The following is a 19,756-nucleotide window of genomic DNA, read 5'->3' as shown; positions in this document are numbered from 1 at the left end:
ACCCCTGGGGATGGGGACAGGGGGACGTGGGGACCCCAGAGCCCTGGGGATGGGGACGGGGACAGGGGGACGTGGGGACCCCAGAGCCCTGGGGATGGGGACAGGGGGACCCCGGGGATGGGGACGGGGACAGGGGGACGGGGGGACACAGGGACCCCAGGGTGGGGACAAGGATGGGGACGTGGGGATGGGGACAGCGGGACATGGGGACCCCAGAGATGGGGACGGGGACCCCAGAGCCCTGGGGATGGGGACAGGGATGGGGACAGGGGGTTGGGGGGACCCCCCTGGGGATGGGGGGACCCTGAGGACAGGGACGGGGGACCCCAAACCCCTGGGGATGGGGACAGGGGGAGGTGGGGACCCCCATGTCCCCGCCCCCCCCCCCGGGACCCCCGGCGCGTCCCCCCGGGTACTCACGGCCCGAGGCCCCGCCCGGCCGCAGCCCCCAGCACCCTGCGGAGACAGACCCGGGGGGGGACGGTGGCACCCACGTCCCGCCCCCCCCCAAATGTGGGTGCCCCCCCCCCCGCGCCCCCCGGCCCCACCGAGGAGGAGGAGGAGGACGCGGGTCCCCATGGCGCCGCCGCCCCGAATGCAGAAGTTGGGCCCGGCAGGAAGGGAGCGGCCCCCCGAAACCGCGCCCCCCCCCCCCCCCCGAAACCACTTACTTCCCCCCCCCCGGCTCCATGGACCCCCATACCTGCCCCCCCCCGGATCCCCATAACCGGCCACCTCCCCCCCATGGACCCCCATATCTGCCCCCCCATGGGACCCCCACACCTGCCCCCCCTGCCCTATGGGACCCCCATACGTCCCCCCCCCCCCATAGACCCCCATACGTCCCCCCACCCCATAGACCCCCACGCCTGCCCCCCCCATGGGACCCCTATATCCGCCCCCCCCGCTCTATGGGACCCCCAGCCCCACCCCCCCGCCCCCCCCCGCAGCCCCGTTGCGCTTTGAGAGGGGATTGTCCCTTCCCGGCCGCCGTTTCCCCCCGCCTCCCAGCTTTGCCTTCCCATTGGCTAACACCGGCGGCGTTCCTCGCTCCCATTGGCCGCCGCTGCCCAACGCCCCGCCTTCCCTGTGTCCTCCCCCTGCTCCTCCTCCCCGCCTTCTCAGCCACTTAACCCCGCCTCTTCCGCCCTCCCCGCGCCCCTATTGGCCCTGCGCGTAACGTCACCGGAAGAGGCGACCGGAAGTGGAGGCGGGGGAAGGTTCGGTGCGGGCGGCGCCGCCATTTTGGGAGCGCGGAGGCGCCGGTACCGATCGCTCCGGCCTGGCCCAGCCCCGCGGGCGGCGGCGCCCGGGGGTGGGGGCGGCGGCGCGGAGGCCGCGGGAGGCCCCGCCATGGCCGCCAACATCGGGGACCAGCGAGCGCCGGAGTGGTGAGCGCCGGCCGGGCGGGGCGGGGGGGTGGACGCCCGGGCCGGTTCCCGGGGCGCGGCCCGCACTGACCGACCCCCCCATCTCCCCTCAGGGCCCCCCAGTACGGGCTGGGGGCCGGCGGGGCGCGGGAGGGCGGCCTGGAGGCCCCGGCCCACGAGAACCCCGAGTGGGAGAAGGCGCGGCAGGCGCTGGCCAGCATCAGCAAAGCCGCCGCCGCCAGCGGGAAGAGCGCGGGGAGCGGCTCCGGGGGGGCGCAGGTGAGGGGGGCGGAGGGAGTCCCGGGGGGGGGGGCTAGGGGGGGCTGGTGGGGGTCCCGGAGCGTCCTGGGGGGCTGCAGGAGGGTCCTGGGGGGCGGAGGAGGGGGCTGGGGGGGTCCCAGAGAGTCCTGGGGGTGCAGGAGGGGGCTGGGGGGGTCCTGGGGGGGCGGAGGAGGGGGCGGGGGGGGAGAAGAGGGTCCTGGTGGGCTACAGGAGGGTCCTGGGGGTGCAAGAGGGGGCTGGGGGGCGGGGAGAAGGGGCTGGAGGAGTCCTGGGGGGTGGAAGAGGGAGCTGGAGGGTCCTGGGGGTGCAGGAGGGGGCTGGAGGGGTCCTGGGATGGCAGAGGGGTCCTGGGGGGGTCCCTGAGGGTCCTGGGGGGGGGGGCTGGGGAGTGGGACGGGGAGTTTTGGGGTCCCAGGGGGGTCCCTGGGGGGGGCTAAGGCTGAGCCTTCCTCCCCCCGCAGTACTCCTCGCCGCAGGGGGACCCCAGCCTGCAGCAGCCCCCCTACTACCAGTGGTACCAGCCCTACGGCGGCTACTACCCCTACGGCTACTACTACCCCATGGTGAGCTGGGGGCGTCCGGGGGTCCCCCGGCCCTGGGCTGCACTCGGGGGTCCCCCCCAGCCGCGCTGGGGGGGGCTGCAGGGGCTGACGGGGGGGCGGGTCTCGTTGCAGGGCGTCTACTCGGGGTACGGGGCGGCGGCGCCCTACGGGGCGGGGGGGGGGGCCTACGCTGCCGCCCCCCAGCAGCCCCCCGCGCCCGGGCAGCAGAGCGGCCTCGGCCAGGTGAGGGGGGGCCCGCGGCAGGGGGGGTGGGTCCCCCTCTGGGGCAGGATGTGGGGGGCTCACGTTCCCCATGGGGCGGGACTTGGGGGGCCGGGGTCCTTGTGGGGTGGGACGTGGGGGGCTGGGTCCCCCCGTAGGGCAGGACTTGGGGGGCTGGGTTCCCCGTGGGGCAGGACTTGGGGGGGGCCCCAGTTCTCCCTGGGGCAGGACTTGGGGGGCTGGGTTCCCCCTGGGGGGCCGGGTTCCCCGTGGGGCAGGACTTGGGGGGCCCAGATCCCCCTGTGGGGGAGGACTTGGGGGGCCGGGCTCCCCGTGGGGTGGGACGTGGGGGGCCCAGATCCCCCCATGGGGCAGGATGTGAGGGGCCCGGTTCCCTGTGGGGGGCCCGGACCCCTGGGTGTCGCCCCCCCCCCCCCAAATCCCCTCTCCCGCCCCGCAGCAGCCGCCGGTGCCGGGCCTGGACGAGGCGTCCCCCTACGGCAGCCCCCAGCCCCAGCTGCCCCCCGCCGCCCCCCCCCAGCCCCCCCCACCCCACGGCACCCACCCCCTGGGTGGGGGAGGGGGGTCGACGGGGGCGGCGGGGGGCGGCGGGGGGACCCCACCCAGCGCCGCCGCCCCGTACCCCCCCCACGGCTACAGCGAGGGGCCCGGCCCCGGCCCCAAGGGCAAGAAGGGGCAGCAGCTCTGGAGCCGCATGAAGCGTAAGAGCCCCCTCAAATTTTGGGGGGAGGGGGCTGTTGGGGAGGGGGCTGGGGTGGGTTTGCGGGGGGGATGTCCTCAGGAATCCCCCCAAAAGCAGCGGGAGCTGTGACCCCCCCCACCCCGAGGTCACCCCCTGCACCAAATCCTCTCCCTCGTCCCCAAAACTCCCCCAAGTTCCCCCCCCAAACCACCCCCCCACCCCAAAACTCCCCCAAAACCCCCAGTTCCCCCCCAAAATCACACTACACCCCTGCACCCCAAAATTCCCCCAAAACCTTAGGTTCCCCCCAAAACACACTGCGCACCCCCGCTTTCACCCCCAAACTCCCCTGAAAACTCCGAATTCCCCCCCAAATCCCCCCCAAACCCCCAAATCCCCCCCAAACCACCCTCCAGCCCCCCCTCACCCCCTTTTTCTCCCCCCCCAGAAGCCCCCGGCGCCGGCGGCCTCAAGTTCAACCTCCCCAAACGCCCCTTCGTCCTCACCACCCCCAGCTTCGGGGCGGGGGAGCAGCGCGGCGGCGGCGGCGGTTTCGGGGGGCAGCCGGGCCCCGACAAGCACCACGGACACGGGTGAGCGAGGGCAGACGGACGGGGGGTGGGGGGGGCCGCGCTGGGTACCCCAAAACCACGGGGGGGGGGGTTCGCCGTGGGGGCGGCGCACGGTGGGTTTTCACCGCGATACGCGGCTGAGCCCCGCTTGGCGATGGCTGCCTGCGCCGCCGAGCCCCCCAGTACCCCCCCAGCGCCCCGCGGAGGCCCCCCAGTACCCCCCCAGCGCCCCGCGGAGGCCCCCCAGCACCCCACCAAGCCCCCTCAGTGCCCTGCCGAGCCCCCCAGCATCCTCCAGTGCCCCACCGAGCCTCCCAGCACACCCCCAGCGCCTCGCCAAGCCCCCCCAGCACCCTGCCGAGCCCCCCAGCATCCCCCAGTGCCCCACTGAGCCCCCCAGCATCCCCGCCGAGCCCCCCAGCGCCCCACCAAGCCCCCCCAGCACCCCCCCAGCGCCCCACGGAGCCCCCCAGCGCCCCACCAAGTCCCCCCAGCGCCCCACCAAGCCCCCCAGCACACCCCCAGCGCCCCACCAAGTCCCCCCAGCGCCCCACCGAGCCCCCCAGCACACCCCCAGCACCCCGCAGAGCCCCCCAGCACCCCACCAAGCCCCCCCAGTGCCTCACCGAGCCCCCCAGCATCCCCCAGCACCCCGCCAAGTCCCCCCAGCGCCCCGCCGAGCCCCCCAGCACACCCCCAGCACCCCACCAAGCCCCCCAGCACCCCACCAAGCCCCCCTAGCACCCCGCCGAGCCCCCCAGCACACCCCAGCACCCCGCTGAGCCCCCCAGCACCCCACCAAGCCCCCCCAGCACCCCGCCGAGCCCCCCAGCACCCCCCCAGCACCCCGCCGAGCCCCCCAGCACCCCCCCAGCGCCCCGCCGAGCCCCCCAGCACCCCACCAAGCCCCCCCAGCGCCCCGCCGAGCCCCCCAGCGTCCCCCCAGCGCCTCGCGGAGACCCCCGCGCCCCACCAAGCCCCCCCGCGCCCCAGGGGGAAGCCGGAGGACTGGCCGCAGGACATGAAGGAGTACGTCCAGCGCTGCTTCACCGCCTGCGAGTCGGAGGAGGACAAGGACCGGACGGAGAAGCTGCTGAAGGAGGTGCTGCAGGCGCGGCTGCAGGACGGCACCGCCTACACCATCGACTGGAGCCGCGAGCCGCTGCCAGGGTGAGCCCCCCGCCGCCAAGGGACCCCCGAAATGAGGGGGGGGGCGCTCACCCCCGCCTCACCCCCTTTTCTCCTCGCAGGCTGAGCCGGGACGGCGTCGCCGAGAGCCCCAAGAAGAAGCGTTGGGAGGTGCCGGCTCTGCACCCCCCTCGGCCGGCGGCGGGTTCGGGGTTGCCGCAGCCCCCTCCCCAACGCGGCGGCGGCGGCGGCGCCGGGGGGGCGGCGGCCCTGGGCCCCCCGCCTCAACGCGGCGGCGGCGGCGCCGGCCGAGCTCGCGGTAACGGTTTCCCCACCAAATTCGGGAACCGCAACGTCTTCATGAAGGAGAACAGCTCCTCCTCCAGCGCCGGCTCCCGCTCCCGATCCCGCTCCTCTTCCCGCTCCCCCGGACGACACTTCCGACGCAGGTGGGGGGCTCCGGCACCCCCAAACCCTCCCCCCCGGCACCCCCTCACCTCGCTCCCAGGAGGTGCCAGGCAGCCTGGGGGGTGGGGGGACGTTGGAGGGTCTTTTTGGGGGTCCCCCCAGCTCCCCGTTCCACTTTCCCCGCAGCGATTCCCACTCGGACTCGGACAGTTCCCTCTCCGGCGCCGAGAGCCGGCCGGGCGCCCGCCGGGCTCCCCCCAAAACCCGCGGCCGGGGGGGCCACGTGGAGCGTGGCCGGATGCGGATGCAGCGGGGGAAAAGGTACCTGGGGGTGGGGGGGGCACTGGGACCAGTTTGGGGCTCCCCAGTCCAGGGCGGAGCCTGGGATTGGGGTCGGGGGCTCCGGGCTCTGTCGCTGACTGAAACCCGTGTGTTTTCACCCCAAAATATCCGCCCCCAGGCACGACCAAGGTCCCTCCAAGCGCAACCGCAAGCGCCCGGCCATGGACTATGAGGACCCCGAGAAGGAATTCAAGAAGCAGCGACGAGCGGCTCGTTTCCAACCCGGGCACCCCAAAAAACTGCGACCGGAGCCCCTCGTTCTCCCCCTGGGGGGCTCTGACCCCCCCGGCTCCTCCGAGGGTCTCGATTGGAACGAGCTGAAGATTTTGGGGACCTGCCAGGACGTCACCAAGCACTACCTGCGCCTCACCTGCGCCCCCGACCCCTCCACCGTCCGCCCCGTCTCGGTCAGCGGCCGCCCCTGCGTCCCCCAGGGACCCCGGGGTGGGGAGGGGGCCGCCCTGACGCCTGTGCCCCCCCCCCAGGTGCTGAAGAAGTCGCTGAGCCTGGTGAAGTCCCACTGGAAGGAGAAGCAGGATTACGCCTTCGCCTGCGAGCAGATGAAATCCATCCGGCAGGATCTGACGGTGAGACCCCCCCTGACACCCATGGGAGGGTCCCCGTGCCTTTGGGGGGGTCTCTTGGGGGGTCCCGGGGACCTTTTGGAGGGTCCCGGTGACTTTTTGGGGCCTCTCCTCTCCTTTTGGGGGGGTTTCCCAGATTTTTGGGGATCTGCTGGACCTTTTTGGGGGGCCTCCTGCATCTTTTGAGGGTCCCCTGGACTTTGGGAGTGTCCCCTGGGCCCTTTGGGGGGGTCCCCTGGGCCTTTTGGGGGGGTCTCCCAGACTTTTGGGGATCTGCTGGACCTTTTGGAGGGGCCTCCTGCATCTTTTGAGGGTCTCCTGGACTTTGGGGGTGTCTCCTGGGCCCGTTGGGGGGGTCTCCTGGACCTTTTGAGGGTCCCCTGGACCCTTTGGGGGTGTCTCCTGGGCCCTTTGGGGGGGTCTCCTGGACCTTTTGAGGGTCCCCTGGACTTTGGGGGGCTCTCCTGGGCCCTTTGGGGGGGGGTCTTCCAGACTTTTGGGGATCGGCTGGACCCTTTGGTGGGGTCTCCTGCACCTTTTTGAGGGTCTTCTGGACCTTTTGGGGGGTCCCCTGGATTTTGGGGGGCTCTCCTGAGTCTTTCGAGGGGGGTCTCCCAGACTTTTGGGGATCCCCTGGACCCTTTGGGGGAGTCTCGTGGACCTTTTGAGGGTCTCCCAGGCCTTTTGGGGGGGGACTCTCCTGGACTTTTGGGGGGGGGTCTCCCAGAGCTTTTGGGCATCTCCTGGCCCCTTTGAGAGTGGCCTTCCAGATTTTTTGGGGGCTCTCCTGGATTTTTTTGGGGGTCTCCCGGGGCAGAGCATCCCCCCCCGCCCCCCCATCACCCCCTCCCGCCCCCTCTGGCAGGTCCAGGGCGTCCGCACCGAGTTCACGGTGGAGGTGTACGAGACGCACGCCCGCATCGCCCTGGAGAAGGTGGGTTTCGGGGACCCTCGGGACCCCCCCACGCCCCCCACCCTGTGCCGAACTCGGCCCTGAGGGTCCCCCCGCCCCCGCAGGGCGACCACGAGGAGTTCAACCAGTGCCAGACGCAGCTCAAGTCGCTCTACGCCGAGAACCTGCCGGGCAACGTGGGGGAGTTCACCGCCTACCGCATCCTCTACTACATGTTCACCAGGAACTCGGGGGGTGAGCGGGGACGGGGGGCGATCCCGGGACCCCCCCGCTCGTGCGGGGGGGCTTTAGGGGTGCTCCAGGGGCTCCCCTGCTGACATTGAGGGGTTTTAGGGGTGCTCCAGGGGCTCCCCTGCTGACATTGAGGGGTTTTAGGGGTGCTCCAGGGACCCCCTGCTGACATTGAGGGGTTTTAGGGGTGCTCCAGGGACCCCCTACTGATATTGAGGGGTTTTAGGGGTGCTCCAGGGACCCCCTGCTGACATTGAGGGGCTTTAGGGGTGCTCCAGGGGCTCCCCTGCTGACATTGAGGGGTTTTAGGGGTGCTCCAGGGGCTCCCGTGCTGACATTGAGGGGTTTTAGGGGTGCTCCAGGGACCCCCTGCTGACATTGAGGGGTTTTAGGGGTGCTCCAGGGACCCCCTGCTGACATTGAGGGGCTTTAGGGGTGCTCCAGGGACTCCCCTGCTGACATTGAGGGGCTTTAGGGGTGCTCCAGGGGTCCCCTGCTGACATTGAGGGGTTGTAGGGGTGCCCCGAGCCCCCCATGTCCATGGTGGGGGGGTTAGGGATGCCCTGAGACCCCCCCCCCATTTACTCTCAATTGGTTTAGGGGCCCCCCACGCCCCCCATGTTGATTGGGAGGGGGTTAGACCCCCCCCAAGCCCCCCATGTTCATGATGGGAGGTGTTAGGGCCCCCCCAAGCCCCCCATGTTCATTGGGGGGGGGTTTAGGGCCCCCCCCAAACCACCCTGTCCATGGGGGGGGGTTAGGGCCCCCCCATGCCACCCATCTTCATTGGGGGGGGGGGGGTTGGGGGCCCCCACCCCACTTTGTGTCCTCCCCCCCTCACCCCGCTTTGTGTCCCCCCCCCATGTCCCTCCCCTCACCCCCCTTTGTCTCCCACCCCCCCTCGTGTCCCCCCCCACCCCCCTTCATCTCCCCTCCCCGTGCTCCCTCCTCACGTCCCCCCCTCACCCCCCTGTGCCCCCCCTGTGCCCCCCACCTCCCTTCGTGTCCCCTCCCCCCTCCCTCCCCCCCCCTCCCCCCCCTCCCCCCCCCCCCCCCAGACCTGACGACGGAGCTGGCCTACCTGACGCCGGCGCTGCGGGGGGACGCGCTGGTGGCGCAGGCGCTGGCCCTCCGGGCCGCCTGGGCGCTGGCCAACTACCACCGCTTCTTCCGCCTCTACCGCGCCGCCCCCCCCATGGCCGCCCGCCTCATCGACAAGTTCGCCGAGCGGGAGCGCCGGGCGGCCCTCAAGGCCATGATCAAAACGTATGTGGGGCCGCCGGGGGGGTCCCGCGCCCCCCCGGCTGGGGGGGGGGCGGGGGGGGGGTGGGGGGGCTACCGGGGGGGCGGGGGGGGAGGGGGGAGAGCAGGAGCCGGACCCCCGCGGCGGCGGCGGCGGCGCAGGTGAGTCGTGCGGGGCGGTGGGGGGGGGGATGGGGATTGGGGGGGGGGTGGGGGGGGTGAGCCCCCCCATTTCTGCCCCACAGCGGGGCTGGGGGGGTGAGCCCCCCCCTTTCTGCCCCACATTGGGATTGGGGGGGGTGAGACCCCATTTCTGCCCTGCTGGGGGGGTGAGCCCCCCCTTTCTGTCCCACATTGGGACTGGGGGGGGGTGAGCCCCCCATTTCTGCCCTGCTGGGGGGGGTGAGCCCCCCCCCCCTTTCTGCCCCACATTGGGATGGGGGGGGTGAGCCCCCCCATTTCTGCCCTGCTGGGGGGGTGAGCCCCCCATTTCTGTCCCACATTGGGACTGGGGGGGGGTGAACCCCCCATTTCTGCCCTGCTGGGGGGGTGAGCCCCCCCTTTCTGTCCCACACTGGGACTGGGGGGGGTGAGCCCCCCATTTTCTGCCCCAGTCTTCTGCCCCACACTGGCCCTGGGGGGGGAGCACCCCCATTTCTGCCCCACACTGGCCCTGGGGGGAGGGGGCACCCCCCGGCTGTGCCCCACAGTGGGGCTGGGGGTCCCTCTGAGCCCCCCCGTGTCACCCCCGTGGGGCCACGGCCCCCAGCTGGGGCTGTGCGTCCCCCCTCTGTGGGGCTGTGCCCCCCCCACCCCCGTGGGGCCCCGTCCTCCTTAGGGCCCCCTCCCCCCCACCCCTATGGGGCCACACCCCCCCAGTGGGGCCGTGTCCCCCCCCCTCCCCCATGGGGCCACAACCCCCCCGTCCCCCCCTCCATGGGGCTGTGCCCCCCCCCAATGGGGTCACATCCCTGTGTGTGTCCCCCGTGGGGCCGTGTCCCCCCCCCAGCCCCCATAGGGCCACATCCCCATGTCACCCCCATGGGGCTGCGCCCCCCCCCCCCAAAATGGGGCCATGTCTCCCCAAATGGGGCTGTGTCCCCCATAATGGGGCCATGTCCCCCCCCAATAGGGTCATGTGTCCCCCCCAAATGGGGCCATGTCCCCCATAATGGGGCCATGTCCCCCGTAATGGGCCCCTGTCCCCCCCCATGGGCCCGTGTCCCCCGTAATGGGGCCGTGTCCCCCCCCCACAGGCCTGTGTCCCCCCAAATGGGGCTGTGTCCCCCATAATGGGGCCATGTCCCCCCCCCAATACGGTCATGTGTCCCCCCCCACAGGCCTGTGTCCCCCCAAATGGGGCTGTGTGTCCCCCCCCCAATAGGGTCATGTGTCCCCCCCCACAGGCCTGTGTCCCCCCAAATGGGGCTGTGTCCCCCCCCCCCCCAATAGGGTCATGTGTCCCCCCCCACGGGCCTGTGTCCCCCCAAATGGGGCTGTGTCCCCCATAATGGGGCCGTGTCCCCCCCCCAATACGGTCATGTGTCCCCCCCCACAGGCCTGTGTCCCCCCAAATGGGGCTGTGTGTCCCCCCCCCAATAGGGTCATGTGTCCCCCCCCACAGGCCTGTGTCCCCCCAAATGGGGCTGTGTCCCCCCCCCCAATAGGGTCATGTGTCCCCCCCCACAGGCCTGTGTCCGCCCAAATGGGGCTGTGTCCCCCATAATGGGGCCGTGTCCCCCCCCCAATAGGGTCATGTGTCCCCCCCCCAATAGGGTCATGTGTCCCCCCCCCCAATAGGGTCATTTGTCCCCCCCCCACGGGCCCGTGTCCCCCCCCCACGGGCCTCTGTCCCCCATAATGGGGCCGTGTCGCTCCCCCAATAGGGTCATGTCCCCCCCCCCCAATAGGGTCATGTGTCCCCCCCCCACGGGCCTCTGTCCCCCATAATGGGGCCGTGTCGCCCCCCCAATAGGGTCATGTGTCCCCCCCCCCAATAGGGTCATGTGTCCCCCCCCCCCCAATAGGGTCATGTGTCCCCCCCCCACGGGCCTCTGTCCCCCATAATGGGGCCGTGTCGCCCCCCCAATAGGGTCATTTGTCCCCCCCCCACGGGCCCGTGTCCCCCCGTGGGCCCCTGCCCCCCCCCTGCAACGGACCCCCCCGCCCCCCCCGGGCCCCCGCCCCCCCCCCTCGGTCCTTGACCTCCTTCTCTCCCCAGCTTCCGCCCGGCGCTGCCGACCGCCCTGGTGGGGGCCGCGCTGGCCCTCGACTCCCCCGAGAGCTGCCGGCTCTTCCTGGCGGCGCTGCCCCTCTCCTTCACCGGCCCCGACGCCGCCGCCATCGACTGCAAGCAGAGCTTGGCGGTCCTGGCCCACTTCTGACCCCCCCGCGCCGGGGGGGCGACGGCCGATGACGACGACGACGGCGGGGGGAGGGGTGGTCCTGGTGCCCCTCCCCCCCCCCCAGCACCCATGTTGTTTTTTTTTTTGGGGGGGGAGCGGGGGCACCCCATAACCTTCTCTTTGGGTCCCAGCAGGGGGGGGGAGCTGCCGGAATGGGGGGGGGGGAAATGGAGGAGGAGGGGGGATTTGTGTGGGGGGGGAGGGGTCCCAGCCCTGGGGGGGGGCTCAGCCGCCCGCCCCCCCCCCCGCTACCCTCTCTCAGTTTCTCTCTCTTCTTCCTGCTGCCGAGGTGGCCCCAGGTTGTCGTCCGCGCCCCCTCCCCCGACGCCGCGGCGGAGCCCCCCCCGACCCAGCGGAGGCCTCCCCCTCCCCCCCAGCCCCCCGCCCGAGACCCACGGAGCCTCGACCCGCAGAAATCTCCTCCCCTCCCCCCGCACAACCTCCGCAGCGACCGCCACGGGGGGCCCCCCCCCACGGAGCCCCCCCGCCACGCGCCAAGCTGGGACTGTGGCCGAGCCCCCGCCGGGCTCGCGCTTCGCCGCCGATTCGCCTGCTGCTTCCTGGTGGTTTTTTCTCTTTTTTTTTGGTTTTTTTTTTTTTTTTTTCCTTCTTTGGTTCGTATTTAATTTATTTCCCCCTCCCCCCCACCCCCACCCGCCCCCCCACGCTCCTCCCCCCACGTCTCTTTGCAGGTAAAAACACGCCCCTCCCCCCCCCACCCCTCCCCCACCCCCCTTTTCGTTTCTTTTCGCGCCCCCGGGGCCGCGCTGTCACCCCGGGCTGGCCCCTCCCCCCCCTTTTTAACTGATTTCCCCCTTTTTTTGGACAGAATAAAGAGGAAAAGGAGGAAACGGCCAGGTCGGTGGGGGAGGGGCGGGATGGGGGGGGGGGGAGGGGCACTTATATGGAGACACCGACGTATGGATACGTACGTGCGCCTGTACGTAGGCGCGTGGGGGGGGGGAACGACACATACACGCGTGTGCGCAGACACGTGTATGTATGTGCCTGGATGTACATATGTGTGTATGTATATATATATATTATATATATAGGGGTGTGCACCTGCGGACGGGGGAGGGGCGGGGCGGGGCCCCCTCTGCGGCCGCGCCCGGATGTCGATGTACGCACGGGGGGGGGGAGCGGATCTATACATTAAACGAAGGAAAGGCGTGGCGCTGTGAGCCCCGCCCCCACCCCATAGGTACACACCTTATAGCGCTGTGTATAGATGTATGGATGTTCCCCTCCCCCACCCCATCGCCCCTCCCCCCTCACCCGCGGCTCCACCGTTTTTTAAATTTTGTTTCTTTTTCTACTTTTTCACTTTTTTTCTTTTTTTTTTGCAAAAATACTTGCGGGGGGGAGGGGTTGTTGGGGGCGGGGCGTTGGCAATGGGCGGGTCGTGGGGAAGCCCCGCCCCTGGTCCACTCGGGGGAGGGGGGGGAGCATGTGTGATTGGCATGCGTGGGCCTGGGGGCGGGGCTGGCGTGCGGTAGCCCCGCCCATTTTTGGGTTGGAGGCGGGGCAAGCGCAGCAGGGGCAAGTCCGTAGGCCCTACCCCCGTGCAGGGGGCGTGGCCTCGGGGAAGGGGCGGGACCTTCTTGTTGACTTTGGGGAGGCCCCACCCCAACTCAAGCTTGGCCACGCCCACCCAGCCTGGCCACGCCCCCCCATTGGCAGCTGCCACGTGCTCAGTGCAACGGGGCGGCCCCATGGCAACCTTGGCTCCGCCCCCCAGCAGCGTTGGCTCCACCCCCAGCAGCGTTGGCTCCACCCCCAGCAGCATTAGCGCCATCCTAACAGCATTGGCTCCCCAGCCCATAGCATTGGCTCCGCCCCCACATTGGCTCCGCCCCCAGCAGCATTGGCTCCGCCCCCTGTGGGGCAGATTGGCAGTCGTGGGGCACAGTGGGGGGGGGGGTGGCCGGAGGGGGGGGGGGCTCCCGTGGGGCAGGGGGAGTCCTCGTTTTGGCACGGGGCGCACCGGGTCCCAGGGTGGCCGTGGGCCGCGCCGTCACTTGGAGAGTTTGCTGATGACGCGGATCAGCGCCGCGTTCTCGTCCTTCAGCCGCTGGTTGTCGGCGCGGAGGTCGGAGAGGGCCTGGGGGGGGGGGTGTGTGTGAGGGGGGGCCCAGGTATCCAGGCCCCACATTCCCCTCCCCACCCCCCCAAGCCCCCCAACTTTACCTTCAGCTCCTCCTCCAGCTCCGCCGCCTTCCGCTCCAGCGCCCGGCGCTCCTGGGGGGCAGAAAGGCGGTGGGGGGGGGGTCTCTAGGGGAGACCTGGGGGGTCATGGGGGTCCTTGGGGGGATGGGGGGACCCCAGGGAGGATGTGGGGGTTCCCTGGGGGGGTCCTGGGGACACTCACGAATCGCTCCAGCTCCAGCAGCGCCGGCCTCTGCGCGATCCTCTCCTGGCGCTGGGGGGAGACATGGGGGAGGTGAGGGGGGGATCCTGCACCCCCAAACCTGGGGGACCCCCCGGGACCCCCCCGGACCCACCTGGGTGACCCTCTCCAGCTCCAGCTTGATCTGGGTCAGCTTCAGCTCCGTCTCCTGCAGCTGCTCCCGCAGCCGCTCGTTTTCAGCCCAAAGCTCGTCGTACAGCTGGGGGGGCACCCAGGGGTGGGGGGGCACCCAGGGGTGGGGGGGGCACCCAGGGGTCTTTGGGGGGCACCCAGGGGTGGGTGGAGCACCCAGGGATCTTTGGGGGGTACCCAGGGGTCTTTGGGGGGTACCCAGGGGTGGGGGGGGCTCTGTCCCCCCACCCCCCCCCGAGGGACTCACCTGCCGGTAGTCGAAGGCAGGGGGCTGGGGCGGGGGGCGGGGTGGCAGGAGGCCGTTGGGGGGCTGGGGGAAGCTGGGGGGGGGGAGGGGGAGGTGAGGGGGGGGCTGCGGGAGCCCCCCATACCCCACCCCACCCCCCGGCACCCCCGTACCTGTGGGGGGGGGCGTCCTCCCCGCTCCCCGGCTCGTCGCTCTCCGACCCCTGGGTGGGGGAGGGGACACATGGCAGTTGGGGGGAGGGTCTCGGGGACACCCCCACCCCCCCCCAGGCCTCCCCCTCACCTCCGTGCCGGACCCCCGCCGCCATTTCCGACGGTCGCGGCCCCCCGGGCGGCTCCGCGGCTCCTCCGGCCCTGCAAGGGACCCACAGCTCCAGGGACCCGCCAGGGCGGGGGGTCCCGGGGGGATTTGGGGGGGGCGGGGGGAGGGCACCCACCTTTCTTCACGGGGGGGCCGGGGGGGGCCGGGAGCCGGGAGCGGCGGGCGGGGTCCTGGGGAGGGAGGGGGTTAGAGGGGGGGAGAGGGGGACCCCCAGGGACTCCCCGACCCCCCCACCAGCCCCGACCCCCCCGGCCCCCACCGAGCTCTCCAGGGGCTGCTCCCCCTCCTCCCGGTCCCGCCTCTCCTCTTCTCCGATTCGCTGCTCGGGCGCCCGCCCATCACCACCGCGGCCAATCGTCTTCTCCGCTTCCTTCAGCTCCGTCAAGGTCACGCCCTGGGTGGGGGGGGAAGGGGGGAGGGGAGGGGTGTCACAGACACCCCCCCCCCATGGGGGGGTCCCGGGCATCCGGCCCCACCCGTGGGCGGGGCTTACCTGCGTCGACCGCCGCGATTGGCGCATCAGCCGCGACCGCGCCTTGCGCTGCGACTCCGACTCCTCGTCCCGCGCGGGCGCCTGGTAGGACCTGGGGGGGGGCGGGGGTGTGGGACCCACGGCGGGGGGAGGGTCCCAGGCCTCCGCGACCCACGGCAGGGGGGTGGGGGGAGGGGAGGCGCTGACCTGCGGGGGCGGGGCTCGGCGGTGCTGGGGGGCGCCGGGAGGTCGCCGTCGGGGGGGCTGCGGGGAGGGAGCGTCACCTCGCGCTGCCCCTCCCCCACGGCGGGACACCCACCCCCCCCACCCCCTCCCTCCCCCTGCCCCCAGGACTCACGCGGCGGCGGGCGGGGCGCAGCGGCGGCGGGCGGGGCTCGGGGGGACGCGGGCGAGGCGCGGCTCCTTGCTCTGCGGGGGAGGGGCGCAGGTGTCGGGGGAGGGGTGGGAGTGACCCCTCCCCCCTCCCAGCCAGGGAGGATGGGGTTAAACCAAGCCCCGCCCCCTCAGTGAGCAGTGGGTGGAGCTTCCTACCAGGTCACCTGACAGGGTCCCTTCTTCCCGATTGGCTGGCTCTGAGGCCGGGCTCTTATTGGCTGAGCCTGGGCCAATCGGGGCGCGGGTCCACTCCTGCAGCAGCTCCCAGAATTCCTGCTGCTGGGGGGGCGTGGCCAAAGCAGGAAAGGGGGTGGGGCCAGGAAAAGGGTGACATCAACAAGGAAAGGGGTGGGGCCAAGAAAAGGGTGGAGTCAGAAAGGGGTGGAGCTCAGAAAAAGGCGTGAAGTAAATACAGGGGTGGAGTCAAGGAGGAAGGGGGTGGAGCCAAGTAAAGGGGTGGAGTCACCATAGGGGTGGAGCCTAGACTGGAAGGCGTGGGGCAAAGAAAGGGCGGAGCCAAAGATGGGGCGTGGTGCAAACATGGGTGGAGCCAAGGAGGAGAGAGGCGGAGCCAGAGCAGGAGGAGCCAAGGCAGGGGTGGAACCCAGGGGGGTGGAGCCCAAGGAGGGGGTGGAGCCCAGATGGGTGGAGCCCAAGGGGCGTGGCCAGGAGAGGACATAGCCTGGGGAGAACCTGCAGAACGGGGTGTGTCCCACGGAAAGGGGTGGGGCCCTGTGGGGAGGGGGCGGGTCCAGGAGAAAAAGGGGCGTGTCCAGGGCTCACCTGGGGCGGGGCGTCGAGGCGGGGCGAGGAGGCGGAGCGACGGACAGCGCCGGCGGGCGGGGTGGGGGGGGGCAGCGCCCCCAGGCTGCCCGTCCTGCAGAGACCCCCGGGGGGGGGCTGGGGGGGGCATCAGCCCCACCCCCTCACCCCACCCCTTTGCCCATATAAGGACGGGAGGGGGCGGAGCCTTACCTTCCCGGCGGGGGGGCCATTGGGGGGGCAGCTCGGGGGGGGCGGCGCCACGGGGGGGTCTGGGTGGGGGGAGAGGGGGGGAGATGGGGGGTGAGGGGCTGCGCCGAGACACCCCCCCCCCCCCCCAGAGTAACCCCAGGCACCCCTCCCCCCCGGGGCTCACCCTGCGGGGGAGGGGCGCCGTCGCCCCCCTCCTCGTCCTCGTCCCCCGGGGGGGGGAGGGGCCCCGGCCGCTCCTTGGACTGATCCTGCACCGACATCTTGGCGCGGCTGCTCATGCGGCAGACGGAGCTCCTGGGGGGGGTCAGGGGGGTTTTGGGGGGTCTGAGGGGGTGTGGGGGGGTTAGGGGAGGTTTTGGGGGGTCGGGGGGGGTTGGGGGGCTCACCGGCGGTGCTTGCCGCCCCAGGCGGGGGTCGGGGTGCCCTCAGGATCGGGCGCCATCGGGGCGGGCGCCGCCCCCGGCTCCTTCTGGCTGCGCAGCTGCGGGGGGGGCGGGGGGTCAGGACCCCAAGACCCCTCCTCCGATCCCCCCCAACACCCCCCCGCCCCCCCCCCCCCGGATCAGGACCAGGCCTGGGGCCCCCCCAGCGGGGTTGGGGTCTGTCCCCTGGGGTGGGGGGGGGTCCTGGGGGGTTGGGACCCCCTCATGGCTCAGGGGCCCCCCCAAAGCTGATGGTTGGGGGTGGGGGTCCCTCCCCAGTGTCAGGGGACCGCTCCCAGGTTTGGGACCCCCCTGGGGGATCTTGGGGGTCCCGGGGGGGGGGGGGGTTGTGTGTCCCAGGGGATCTTGGGGGTCTCGGGGGGTCCCAGGGGGGTTGGGGGTCCCGGGGGGGGTTGGGGGTCCCGGGGGCTCACGTGGTGCTGCCGCCGCTGCAGCTCCTCGAGCAGGGGCAGCGTCTCCTCGTCGGCCAAGTCACAGGGGCGCTGGCCCTGGGGGGGGCGGGGCTGCTCAAGGACCCCCCCCAGAGACCCCCAGGCCCCCCCCGGCCCCTGTGGACCCCCTGGGCCCCCTCCCAGCCCCACCCAAACCCACTCCGAGCCTCCCGGGAAGCCTCTGGGCCCCCCCCCAGCCCTCCTGAACCCCCCCGGCCCCCCTGTAGAGACTCCTGGGCCCCCCCCAGGTCCCCCCAGCCCCCTGGGTGCCCCCCAGCCCCCCTGTAGAGACCCTTGGGCCCCCCCTCCAGGCTCCCCCAGACCCCTGGGGACCCCCCCCAGCCCCCCAAACCCTCCCAGCCCCCCCGTAGAGACCCTTGGGTCCCCCCCCAGCCCCCCCGGGACCCCCCAGCCCCCTGACCACGTTGTTGCGGGGGGCCATGTCGCAGAGGTGCTCGGCCAGCAGCCTGCAGGCCTCCTCCACGCCCCAGTGCGCGGCCGCGTGCAGCGGCGTCCACCCGTCCTTGTCCCGCACGTCCGGGTCGTAGCCGGCCTGCAGCAGCAGCCTGCGCCGGGGGAGGGTGTCGGGGATCCCCCTGCGCCGGGGCGGGGGTCCCCCGCAAATGCCTGGGGCGCTTTTTGGGGGCTGGGGCCCTTCCCAGGCTCCTGGGCCCCCCCAGACCCCAGGGACCCCCGAGACCCCGGGGTCCCTCTCACACCCCAGGGACCCCCCACACTTCTGGATCCCCCCCAGACCCCGGGGCTCCCCCAGACCCCAGGGCCCCCCCAAACTTCTCAGTCCCGTCTCAGATCGCGGGGTCCACCCAGACCCCCGGGGGTCCCCCCACACCCCAGGGTCTCCCCACACCCCAGGGTCCCCCCAGACTTCTGAGTCCCCCAAAGTCCTCGGTCCTCCCCAGACCCCAGGGCCCCCCCAAACTCCTGGAGCCCCCCCAAACTCCTGGGTCCCCCCAGGCCCCAGGGATCCCCTAAACTTCTCGGTCCCCCCTCAGACCCCTGGGTCCATCCAGACCCTGGAACCCTCCCAAACCCCGGGGCCCCCCCAGACCCCAGGCCCCCCCAGACCCCGGGGTCCCCCGGCCGCGGCCCCCCCACCTCATGACCTCGATGTAGCCCTTGGCGGCGGCCACGTGCAGGGCGCTGGCGCCGGTGGCGGGGTGCCGGGCGTCCCGGATCTCCCCCGCGTCCAGCCAGCGCCGCGTGTCCCGCAGCATCCGCTCCTCCTCCGCCCGCTTGGCCGCCGCCACGTCCACCCCTGGGGCGGGGCCGCCGGGGCGTGAGCGGGTGTGGCCGGGACACACCCACCCAGCCCCTCGGCCCCGCCCACCTCGGCCCCGCCCACCTCGCCGCGCCACCTCGGCCCGCAGCAGCGCCTCCAGCCCCTCGTCCTCGGCCACCTCCAGCGGCAGCTCCCCGTCGCTCGTCACCGCCGCCACGTCCGCCCCGTGCTCCAGCAGGTACCTGGGGGGGGGGGGGTCACGGCGGGGTCAGGGGTCACAGGTCATGGGGGTCCAGCCCCACTCACCTGGGCATCGGGATGGACAGCGCCATGGCCCCCCCCAGCCCCAGAGATCCCCCCACTCCAGAGACCTCCCATAGTCCCCCACCCCATAGCCCCCCCATAGCCCCCTCCCCACCCCATAACCCCCCCATAGCCCCCAGCCCCAGAGACCTCCCCATAGCCCCCCCATAGCCCCCTCCCCACTCCATAGCCCCCCCATAGCCCCCAACCCCAGAGACCCCCCCACTCCAGAGACCCCCATAGCCCCCCCATAGCCCCCTCCCCACCCCGTAGCCCCCCCTCCATAGCCCCCAGCCCCATACCCCTCATAGTCCCCCTATAAGCCCCAGCCCCCCAGCCCCCCCAGGCCCCCCCAGCCCCCCCAGCCCCTCACTGGGCGATGTGCCGGTAGCCGCAGGAGGCGGCCACGTGCAGGGGGGTCCAGCCCTCGTTGTCGGCCTGGTTGACGTCGGCCCCGCTCTCCACCAGGAACTGCACCACCTCCATGTTCTCGTCGATGCAGGCCTGGGGGGGGGTCACGGGAGCGGGACCCCCAGGAACCCCCCCGGGGTGTGTCCCCCCCCCGGGACTCCCCCCGGGACCCCCCCAGGGTGTCGTCGTCCCCCCTCAGGGACCCCAATATTTGGGAACCCCCCGGGGTGTCGTCGTTCCACCCCCCGGGACCCCCCGCCCCCCCCCCAGCATCGACCCGCAGCCCCTCAGACCCCTCCGGCTCCGCCCCTCTCTGTGCCAAGCCCCGCCCTCCCTCTGCAGGCCCCACCCATCACTCAGGCAACCCCGCCCCCTCCCTGCCTCCATTCCACTTCCCCTGTGCAGGCCCCGCCCCCTCGCCAAGGCAAACCCCGCCCCCTCTCGCCCGCCGCAGGCTCCGCCCACTCACCTAGAAACCCCGCCCTCCCTCTGCTGGCTCCGCCCACTCACCCAGGTAACCCCGCTCACCCTCCGCAGGCTCCGCCCACTCACTCACGTAGCCCCACCCCTCCCCGTTACCCCCCGCGAGCCCCGCCCATTCGCTCAGGTAACCGCGCCCCCTGCAGGCCCCGCCCCCTCCCCCTGGCAACCCCGGCCCCTCCCCGTTACCCTCCCCAAGCCCCGCCCACTCCCTCAGGTAACCGCGGCCCCTCCCACTCACCCCTTCCGCCCGCAGGCCCCGCCCTCTCCCCGCCCCTCCCACCTGGTGCAGCGCGCTGATGCCGTCGGCGTTGGCCCCGCCCAGCAGCGCGCGCCCCCCCGCCCGCACCATGGCGCGCGCCTCCGCCAGGTCGGCGCCTGCGCAGACGGCGCGGAACTCGGCGGCGCGCTCGAAGCGGACGGCGCGGGCCCGCGGGGCCGGGGGGGCCGGGGGGGGCGGGGGGGCCGCCGCCGCCGCCGCCTCCCAGCGCCGCAGCTGCTCCCGCCGCCGCTCCCGCGCCGCCGCCGCCGCCGCCGCCATCGCCGCCCCC

At 72.7% G+C, this 19,756-nt stretch overlaps 2 protein-coding genes across 8 annotated transcripts; one reads left to right on the top strand and one right to left on the bottom strand.

Moving 5' to 3' along the window:
- The first annotated feature begins 1,204 nt into the window (after positions 1-1,204).
- Positions 1,205-12,262, top strand: LOC142074308 (leukocyte receptor cluster member 8-like). Its single transcript, XM_075134884.1, has 15 exons — positions 1,205-1,391; positions 1,484-1,649; positions 2,114-2,215; positions 2,327-2,437; positions 2,877-3,138; positions 3,568-3,712; positions 4,685-4,861; positions 4,942-5,268; positions 5,414-5,548; positions 5,688-5,976; positions 6,055-6,156; positions 7,019-7,087; positions 7,171-7,300; positions 8,356-8,563; positions 10,761-12,262. The coding sequence occupies exons 1-15, from the start codon at positions 1,354-1,356 to the stop codon at positions 10,921-10,923; spliced, it is 2,424 nt and encodes an 807-aa protein (XP_074990985.1). The 5' UTR covers positions 1,205-1,353; the 3' UTR covers positions 10,924-12,262.
- Positions 11,999-19,746, bottom strand: PPP1R12C (protein phosphatase 1 regulatory subunit 12C). Of its 7 annotated transcripts, none has more exons than XM_075134885.1 (23): positions 19,489-19,746; positions 18,688-18,818; positions 18,135-18,253; positions 17,888-18,047; positions 17,193-17,337; positions 16,754-16,828; positions 16,284-16,378; positions 16,061-16,191; positions 15,898-15,956; positions 15,706-15,822; positions 15,079-15,201; positions 14,885-14,955; positions 14,734-14,790; positions 14,548-14,638; positions 14,314-14,448; positions 14,170-14,224; positions 14,016-14,086; positions 13,886-13,935; positions 13,734-13,806; positions 13,449-13,553; positions 13,316-13,366; positions 13,135-13,185; positions 11,999-13,048 (listed from the first exon to the last, which is right to left on the bottom strand). In XM_075134885.1, the coding sequence occupies exons 1-23, from the start codon at positions 19,744-19,746 to the stop codon at positions 12,962-12,964; spliced, it is 2,310 nt and encodes a 769-aa protein (XP_074990986.1). In that variant the 3' UTR covers positions 11,999-12,961. The 7 variants fall into 7 exon arrangements, with proteins under 7 accessions (XP_074990986.1, XP_074990987.1, XP_074990988.1 ...); XM_075134886.1 differs by having other exon boundaries at positions 15,079-15,198; XM_075134887.1 differs by lacking the exon at positions 14,734-14,790.
- Positions 19,747-19,756: the final 10 nt, after the last annotated feature.

The sequence above is a fragment of the Calonectris borealis genome, chromosome 34 (assembly GCF_964195595.1).
Source record: "Calonectris borealis chromosome 34, bCalBor7.hap1.2, whole genome shotgun sequence".
Lineage (NCBI taxonomy): Eukaryota > Metazoa > Chordata > Aves > Procellariiformes > Procellariidae > Calonectris > Calonectris borealis.
The sequence above is the reverse complement of the archived record's forward strand: the minus strand, read 5'-3'. Positions and strand labels throughout refer to the sequence as shown.

Excerpts from the sequence above, each read along its gene's own strand:
- LOC142074308 (XM_075134884.1), top strand. The coding sequence starts at position 1,354 with ATGGCCGCCAACATCGGGGACCAGCGAGCGCCGGAGTG. Across the intron at positions 5,549-5,687 it reads CGGATGCAGCGGGGGAAAAG|GCACGACCAAGGTCCCTCCA; the intron begins GTACCTGGGGGT and ends ATCCGCCCCCAG. Across the intron at positions 5,977-6,054 it reads CCACCGTCCGCCCCGTCTCG|GTGCTGAAGAAGTCGCTGAG; the intron begins GTCAGCGGCCGC and ends CCCCCCCCCCAG.
- PPP1R12C (XM_075134885.1), bottom strand. The coding sequence starts at position 19,746 with ATGGCGGCGGCGGCGGCGGCGGCGCGGGAGCGGCGGCGGGAGCAGCTG. Across the intron at positions 14,639-14,733 it reads GCCGAGCCCCGCCCCCGCAG|GTCCTACCAGGCGCCCGCGC; the intron begins GTCAGCGCCTCC and ends GCCCCCCCCCAG. Across the intron at positions 13,554-13,733 it reads CTGCCTTCGACTACCGGCAG|CTGTACGACGAGCTTTGGGC; the intron begins GTGAGTCCCTCG and ends GTGCCCCCCCAG.